Source organism: Drosophila kikkawai, chromosome 3R (assembly GCF_030179895.1).
Source record: "Drosophila kikkawai strain 14028-0561.14 chromosome 3R, DkikHiC1v2, whole genome shotgun sequence".
In the NCBI taxonomy this organism is placed as follows: domain Eukaryota; kingdom Metazoa; phylum Arthropoda; class Insecta; order Diptera; family Drosophilidae; genus Drosophila; species Drosophila kikkawai.
Window position 1 is genome coordinate 25,660,232 of NC_091731.1, and position 9,565 is coordinate 25,669,796.

Sequence of the window (9,565 nt, forward strand, 5' to 3'; positions counted from 1 at the left end):
AGGAAGCTGGGGCTGCAATGAACGTCGGAACAATCTGTTGCCGCCGAAAAGTCGTTGCGGCTGCAGCATTTCCTCCTCTGCAAACTGTTTACCCATTCTGCGTATTTATTATTGCCGGCTATCAATGCTGCTCTGCCATATGAATTATTTAAATACTTTATCCGGTGCAAGTTATGCAAATTAACACCAAAACTCGAACTGCATTTTGACCCGGGAAGAATCTCGAATGGGCTTTAAATAATTTGATTTTTTAAGGAAATTTTGATAAGTGCAAGCAACAATATAGTATTGTTTTGGTCTTAATAATCATACTATAATATATATTATCATAAATATAAATCCAATTTAATTTAATCCAATTTAATTCGCAGAAAGATCAGTTGAGTAATTTCCTATTGTGTAGTTGCTATTCAAAACGACAAACACTCTGCCGGATCTCTAGTCGATTGTTCGATCCTTATCCCAAAACCGGAAATTATGCTTGACTAGCAATTTTCACTTGTACCGCCTTTCCACGGCTTTTGCACTTGGCCACTTGGGAAGCCAACTTGGCAAGTCGGTGCCATTCCGCTGGACAACTTCGTTAGCAGCTGCGACAGATTCCTTTGAGCCTTCTGCTTCTTTACTCAATGGACATCCGGTGATGTTTTAATAATTTAATTTTTCTTCCCTATTTTTTCTTCGTTTTTTTTGGAGAAGACTTCATCGGTGTCCCTGGAGGAGAATGATGGCGATGCGGAGGTGGATGGTTGTATATGTAGTATATAGGCAGGCTGCTGCTGTGATGCTGCTGCTGCTTTTGGAGCCGATTCTGCTCCGTTTCTGGCTCTGACCAAGAGCATTGAAATTCAGCGAAGCAGAAACTTGGCAAACAAAACCGGATGCGTGGACGGGGGATCTGGGGGACGTCTTCAAGTTTAAGTTGCCCGGAAATTGTCTGTTGTAGCGATATCCTGCAGCGTTTTTATATTCGCGTTATGAACTTGTGTCTGTCTGTGTGTGGAAGGATGGATTAATGGCAGCAACGTCTGCCGCACGCGCTGACCCCAATGGAAAGCCCCTGGATCCCAGTCCCAATCCGGAGCAAGCACCCTCCATTTCCTCACCTTTGGCTTCATCATGGTCATCATAATTTTCTTCGTTTTTTCCTCGACTCCGCTTGTGTCTTTTGGCTTTGCCTGTTTGTTTGTTTGTTTCGTTTTTCCCTCTCGCTTTTCCAACGTGTGCGTGTCTTGCCAAAGTTTTAATTAATTTTCATTTTCGCACAGAGAGGAAGTGTCCGAGCGAAGAGCTGGGGCCCAGCGCTCCGGGGCGCTTTCCGAAAGGGAAATTTCCCTTTTGGCCAGCGAGACTCTGACAGGTTCATCTGGGCGTTGAGCTATTTTAGTTTTGTCAGTTTTGCAAAAGGAATTTCATAAGTAAATGGTGGCAAAAGCAGAAGGGCAGAGCATTTACAACTTATTTTATGGAGATTCTGAAGTCAGCTAGCTTCGAGACCGACCAGTACAAACTGGATAGTTATAAAGTTTATAATTGGTAGTAAACTATTTTGAATATTATATGTATGTTTTATTGTGTAATATCTCTATAAATTAAATAGAATAATAAGTGTGCTTAATATTCCAAGAATTATTTTTACTAACGAACCACAACCTGCTTCTGCTTACCTTTTTTAGTCAACGAACAAAACTCAGGTTGCAAATTTGTCATTGCTTTTTGAGTTGCATGTGGTAACTCATTCTTATGCAACTATGACTCTGTTTGGAATTTGGTTAGCAGCTTTTCTGGGACGTGCTCATCCCCTCAAGAGCTGCTGGAATTGTTGCCAACAATAGCGAAAATCTAGCAGAGCAAAACGGATGTTCATTTGGCATTTGGATCCCACACTCACACTCGTAGGACAGTCACACCCACAGGCCAAGGAATGCTACCGGAATTATTTATCGTAGCGAACACTGCCGAGGTATACATTAAATGCCGAAATTTATAAGGGCAACGCACTGTCTCCCGATTCACAATTGCGTTCTGTTGCTGGCTTTTCGGATGTCGTCGAGGTGCACTTTATGATGTCGTCTCAACCACATTTCGTGGGAGCTGGAAAAGCGGTCTTAGTGGGATCCGGCTTCCCGCCCGGCTAGCCATTCGGTTGGGCGGACAGCTTTATCTGTGGGCAAGTGGCTGATATTTTATGGTGGAAATAGCTAAGCAGCCGACTGCACACACAGTTGCAGCTTCCGGTCGGATGTGGCACAGTGGCTGAAAATGTAACTTACTTATTTAACTAACAAAGAACTGCATCTACAAAATTATCTCTGCATTAGGTTTGTTTTTATACCCTTGCAGGGTATTATAATTTCAGTCAGAAGTTTGCAACGCAGTGAAGGAGACGTTTCCGACCCTATAAAGTATATATATTCTTGATCAGCATCAATAGCCGAGTCGATCTAGCCATGTCCGTCTGTCCGTCTGTCCGTCTGTCCGTCTGTCCGTCCGTCTGTCCGTCTGTCCGTCTGTCCGTCTGTCCGTTTCTACGCAAACTAGTCCCTCAGTTTTAAAGCTATCTGAATGAAACTTTGCTTCTATATACTCTCACTGCTATATATGTCGGAACGGGCCGGATCGGACGACTATATCATATAGCTGCCATACAAATGTTTGATAAATTTTTAGAAAAAAACTTATAACTTTGCTGTTTTTTAACATTTTTGCACCATTTTTTAGATATGACCATTTTATTTTATTTCTGAATTTTGGTAAAAATTTTATGAAAATCGGACGACTATATCATATAGCTGCCATAGGAACGATCGGGAAATTAATAGAAAAAAAATTATAGATTCGTTGTTTTTCAACGTATTTTCATCTACTCCGTGATATAAGCTTATTTTATTATTCTAGAATTTTGGTATAAATTTCAAAAAAATCGGACAACTATATCATATAGCTGCCCTAGAACCGATCGGTAGATGTAGAGAAAATGTAAAGGTGTGAATGTAAAACTGTAACTGTCAAACTGTAAACATAATAAGTATAGGTAAAATGTAATGAAACTCTGTTTTGTGTGTGTCTTCAGCATTAGAATTTATAATATATATATAAAAACCAATCTGCAAGGGTATACAAACTTCGGCGTGCCGAAGTTAGCTTCCTTTCTTGTTATTATTAATTTTAGTATATATTTTAAAACAAATTTGTATTTTTTGAAATTATTTTGAATGTTTTTTACTTCTGATTTACAAAATAGAATTTACCAAATGTATTGAGTGCGCTCTCATGTTTGGTTTGTCAATTTGTCCTATTCATGTTTTTCTATTTCAATAAATCCAGATCCCTTCTATTTTATTTGCTGTTCTTGTCTGAGCTTGGGTATGTAGTTGTGGCCAGGGCTCGTTTTCCTCCAGAGCCTCATCTCCAACAGCATTCCCGCTTTCTCTGCCCTCCACCATTTGTATCCCCTCTCTCGTGGACAAGCTGGTCTTGCTGCGTTGATCGCAGCGCTTTTGTCGTCATCAGACGGCCATCGTCATCCCCAAGCTCATCCTCATCCCCAATGCCATTCGCAACCGCATCCCTAAAGTCCTGGCCATTGTCGTTCGTCCTGCGTTCTTATCGCTGAGACGCTTGCAAGCCGCTGCTGACTCTAAATAATCCTTTCCCTGCGACATAAAAAAAAAAACAAGGAAAAAAGAAAGGCAAAGGAACACACAGAGAGAAAAGTGGCAGCCGCCGCAGATGAAACGAGTGCAGAGGCGGGCGGCGGACTGCGAGAGGGGGGCTGTAAAATCCAAGTTAGTGCGCATAAATCAAGCCTTTAAAACGTGCCTCGCAACCGAAATGTCCGCCAAGGATGCACACAGCCCACTCCGCCATTCGCTGCCGCATCCCATCCCAACAGCCCACCAGCGGCACCAGCTACTCCTCCCTTGCGTAGCCACAACATCGTCGCAGCCATCGACGTTGGCCCAGAAGTTGTGGTGGCTCAGTTTTCCGTATGCAATTTTATGCAACTGTGGCACATCCGCCCCCATTTCCACACTACTCCCCCAATCCCCGCCAGAGATTCCCGGCCCGGGCCTGTGGTCGCATGTCTGAAATTGTTTACAACTGCATAAAATTTATAATCTTGAAGAATTTATATATTTATTTATTCCGTGCTGTTCATTACAGTTCAGCTAAGGCGAAGCCGCAAGGAAATCAGTGCCGGAATAGTCGATGGATGTTGCAGATGAGTCTGGGGAGTCAGGACTTCACAGCCATCAACACATTGTTAATCAGACATGTGATTTCCACTGGAGCCCTAAAAGGCTTCCCAATTAAGAAAGATTTACGCACTCAGACACGTTTTGAGTCCCTGATTTGCTGGTAATTATTATTTAAGCATTCGCAATTTTCGGACAAAGGCCTGTGTCCGCTCAGGGCTTACGTTTTAATTAAATTTCAATTGAGCAATGTCCGAGAAGCACGAACAATACTGAACAATGCCAGTTTGCCCTGATGAATTACAAAAATAATTACAAGCTCATGCCAAATGTAAACAAATGCCGAAGCAAGTCCAAGGGCCTCAGCACATCTTAGGTGTAAATCCAATAATAATTGCCCAGTGGAAATTCAATAGAAATTGACAATTTCTATAAGCACTCGAAAGTCAATTCCTGGAATTCAATTAACAAAAAATAGACTCGATTGTTGTGCCACAAAATAAAATCAAATCAAATATGAAATGACAAAGCACCATTAGACTCTGAAGGCCACTTCAATTTTCCAAACTAACAAACAAACAAAACGAGTCGCTCCTCACAGCTATTCAGCTGTGGAAGTGCAAGGAAATGCACTAAAGTCCAAGAAAATCGACAAAAATCCCTTAAAATCCTGGCCCAGTGCTCCCTTCACTCCTTGGCCTGCAACAAGGGGAGCGCATGATATTTTCTGCCAGCTTTCCCATGATGGAAACGAAAGTGAAAACAAATGAAAGTCGTGCGAGGGAATACATTAAAATGAGAGTTCCTTTGACCGGGTCTCAAGTGAAAGCTCACAGTAGTATAAATATTCATGGACCAAACGTATACGTATGTATATCTGTATAGAGGTTCCCCCAACTGCAAAAGTTCCCCTTCATGGGAGTGATTATGGAATCTAGGTGAAATTATAAGAAGCGTTGCATTCGGTTGAAAGATATTGAATTTCCAGTCCACCTGCTTTGTATTTTTAATTGAAAATACTGAACTCGAATTCGGGTTTTTGCCTAAGAGGATTTTCTCGACCCCAACCTTTTACTTTTAGGATCCATTTATTCAAAAATACATTTTCACAGTAGGGTTACGTTAAATAAATCTGTAGAACTTAATAAATTTAGTCAAGAAGTAGAGAGCTTCATTTGAATGCATAAATTCAACATATTTGTTCTTGTTCCTTAAAAAATTTTAAAATGTTAAAAAATATATATATATGCTTTGCCAATTGTTTTCCATTTCAGAGCCCATTCATACTCGGACCTTGTGCACCTGGCTGACTTTTGACTTTGGCCAATTTATCGATCCGCAATCCCTGCCGGAAAGCGGCCAAATATTTGCATCTGTCATTACGCAGGCTGGGTCAAGTGGGCGGAGTCGGTGGGTTGGTTGCTGGCTGGTCCGATTCGGTTATATGGAATCATAAAAGTAATTAATTGATATATGCGTGCTGGCGTAATTGCCCGGGTAGTAGGACGGGTAAGAGCGGAGATAAAGAGCACCGGGGATCCGCGCAAATATGCAATGGGATGCGTAATGAAAGCATTGCAATTTTTCAGCTTTTTGCCGCCACTCTGCCCGGCCACCCGCAATCCCCCAAAGAGTCAAGGATATGTCCGAGTCCGTGTCCGGCTACGAGTCTGGGCCCGGGCACGGATATTACGTAATGAAAGTTAACAATTACGCCCCCGTGCGTGGGCTTCAATTATATTTTTGAGTTGTGGCCGTTTTTATTGTAACTGATAATTGCATTGTAATGACAGTGGCACACCATGGCCAATGCATTGGCCAGGTCTCCATCTCCAGGTCGTCACATGGGGTTAAGCATGCATTCCGCGGACCCCTTCGTACCGCAGACCAGCATTTTAATTATCCCATTGTGTGGCATGCCTGACCCGGCCAGGCCATATTGAATCGCATGTGGCGTGAAATTGCCGAGAAATCGGGCAAACAAAAATCTCAGAATCATTAATGGCTTTGTGATCAATTTGGGCGGGAATATTCGCACCCAACAATATGTTGGATGCCTTTAAAATGGCTGAAGAGCTAAAGACATGGCAGCCACCAGTTGAGGTCGGTCAAGGGTTGTGGCGGTTACTCGGTGACGCATTTCCGCTGGGCATGAAACTGTTATCAACAATTAATTAAATAAAAGCCCGATCATTAGGCCACGATTTGTGGGGCGTTTCCGTTTCCGCTTGAGGCTGACCTCAACACATGGCCAACCCCAGCACAACGCACTGCCACACATTAAGCGATACGTTCCATATAGCACAGGACTCACTGCGAGAGTCAGCCGGAGTCCGGAGCAGATATCTCCAATGTATCCTATATTCTACACTTGAAAATAAACTATTGCTCTGTTACACTAATCAACTCGATAAGGAAATGACTATAAAAACTGGTATATCATAATGTGATATTTTCTTGTAAAAGAAGAAATGTTTCCTTTACAATCACTCATATATTATTTATTTTCTCAGTGTAATGGGGGTGGCAATCAGCACCCATACGTGCGGAGGATGCACAGCCCCAGCGGTCTGGCATTGTTGCTGCTTGATGGCCAGCGGCCACTGGGTGGTGGATCCTGTTGTTGCTGTTGCTGCTGCGCTCCTTGATGCCATATCATCATCATTGTTGTTGCTGCCGACTGTGATTTGTTGGCATCGTTACTGTTGTCGCTCTCAGCAAACTGTGCATAAATCGTGCACACCTACATTATGTTGCGATAAATCTGTAATGACCAGAACAGTTCAACTGGGCAACCGACTGGCCAACACACTGGGCAACCGAGCATCCAACCAACCGACAACAACTGAACACGCACGCACACTGCCAGTCATAGCCTTATGGCCCGGGGAGCGGAGAGGCGGCCAAGTTAATTTGCGTGTGTTTAAATGTGCGTAATTATTGTTTATCTACCATGCAATACAATTTAACCGCATACGGGGTTTTTATACCAATTGCAATCTATTGAAATATTTCAAATGAACATGAGTACAAGCAAATTAAGAGGATTAATGGGAGTGTGCAGTGCGGCTGGAAATGGGAAATAATGTTCTGAAATTGTGCCGAGATTTGATCTTGCTGTTCGGTATTTTAAATATATATTATAGTCATCCTGACCTCGCCATATCATGGCCTTGAACTCTTGGGAAAAGGCGTAACAAAGAAATTACAACAGAATAATTGCTTCGAATTATTAAAATCAAATAAAGTCATGGCGATGATTGCATTAAAATGTCTTTTTAACACACTCAATTCATTTCATTTGATTTGCTTCGTCAGTATTCAAAATGCACTTGCCGGGTGCTCTACTTTTCCAACTGTGTGTAATCTTATACACCTTGAAATGGGTAAGTTAAATTAGTTTATATAACTATTAATATTTTATACAATTATAATATACCAGGTCTCTCCAAAAGTTGAGTTTACGAACATTAAGTGTACATCTTTGGATTTGAGTTTTAGCAGCTTTGATTATTGCCACATAAAGGCAGTCAATCGCAGCTTCAAATATCTTTCCCTAAAAGTTAAACTACACAAGGTTCCCATTACCAAAATCAAGGTATCTATGCAAATGTTTCCAATTTAATTGAAACTTCTAAGATTTTATATATTTTAACAGGTTAACATTGCTGTTCTGAAGCGATTTAATGGCTACAGACCATTCATGTACAATGTTACCGTGGATGCCTGCAGGTTTATTAGAAATCCAAAATCGAATCCCGTTTTTTCATATCTGTATAGCCTATTCAAGACCTACTCCAATATGAATCATACATGTCCGTATAATGTAAGTTATTTGGGACTCAAAATTCCCCTTAAACTAAAACCAGTTTCCTTTCAGCATGATTTAATTGTGGAAAAACTAAATACGCAATTTGTAAATAATCAAGTAACCGCTGTCTTGCCAGTTCCCGAAGGCGACTATATTTTTGAAACAAATTGGTTTGCAGAAAATATTCAACGTGCTGTGGTCCGTGTATATGGCACTCTTTCCTAAAACATATCCATGTCAGAAATTGGTTGTATTATACTTACCAAAGAATACTTAAGCTTACATGTATAGTTTAAACCTTCAATATATTACTAAAGAAGGGATACTAATAATATGAAAATATATTACTCATTCGTTATTCGCTTTAAAACCAAATAATATTTCCAGATTATTTGCACACATGTTGTGCCATTAAACTAATTGAAAAGTAGTGAATGCAAATAATTCCCTCAATGAGATCAGCTCAAAGTTCATATCACAAATGCTAAGCGCCAGCTAAAGCTGAACTTCCTTTTGAGGATTGCAAACTTCGCTGCAAAATACGATTGCAATGAAATTAGCACGAGCATCCAACAATTTTATAGAAATATTCTGCTTAAATCATTTGTATAATTTCATTCCCATTTCCCCAAGGCAGCCCCTCCATCTCCCAGAGTGCCATATGAAACTTTCACCTTTGCGTGGGTGCTTGGTGACTTGAGAGTTGGGGCCTTTTTGGGGGGGAGAAAAGGGAACATTTGCCAGCCTCGCAGTCAGCTTGGAGTAATTAAGTTAATTTGTCTTGACTGCCGGGCCAGAGATTTCAACTTTTGCCTCATGTTCTCGTTAGCAGGCGAACGTTGATTACGCTGCACATTAATTTAACCATTTCATTTTGTCATTTTATTACGCGAGTGGCTGGCAGGGGCTCCAAGTATGTCTCCCCCTATCAATTGCGACTTTAATAAACTCTTTTGCTCAAATTATATTTACGAGAGGTCACAGAGTGCAGAAAAATTGACAAGGAAAATGGGTTTTGGGGAAAATGGGGTAGGCAGCATATTTCGCAAATGTGCAAAAGTAGATACGCCAAGTCTGTCACTGTGTGATTGCACTGAGGGGAATAATTATAAATTTAACAATCCACAAGACAATTTTCATAGAACGAAATCATCGTATTAATATATATAAATATAAATTATACCATTTACATTTAAAAAATAAATTCATTTGAATCATTTCGATAAAAAATATACTTTAGTTTGAAGATTTCTCAATAATTTATTATAATTTTTGTATTTTATAAAATCGTTGCTGAAATTAAATGTATAAATATATTTTATAATAATAATAAAATTATAATAATAATAATAATTCCCAATTTTCTTCGGTACATTTGTGGAGGCATCATTAAGCGCTCCATTTTGATACTTAAAACTTTGCGGCGCTGCTGCTGCTTGTGGCAGACACACCAGCAACACCAACTGCAACAGCAAAATCAGGAACTGCAGAAGCAACACCAACAACACTGACAGCAACTGCAACTCGCGCCCAGCGAAAGGCGACGTAATTTTTA

The 9,565-nt window shown here is 40.7% G+C and overlaps 1 protein-coding gene across 1 annotated transcript; it reads left to right on the plus strand.

Annotated features, from left to right (window-relative positions):
• Positions 1 to 7,629: 7,629 nt before the first annotated feature.
• Positions 7,630 to 8,235, plus strand: LOC108080463 (uncharacterized; the record flags this gene model as incomplete). Its single annotated transcript, XM_017175201.1, has 3 exons — positions 7,630 to 7,797; positions 7,858 to 8,025; positions 8,080 to 8,235. Coding segments are annotated over 3 exons (492 nt in total), but the record flags the coding sequence as incomplete, so codon positions are not given.
• Between the last annotated feature and the right edge of the window lie 1,330 nt (positions 8,236 to 9,565).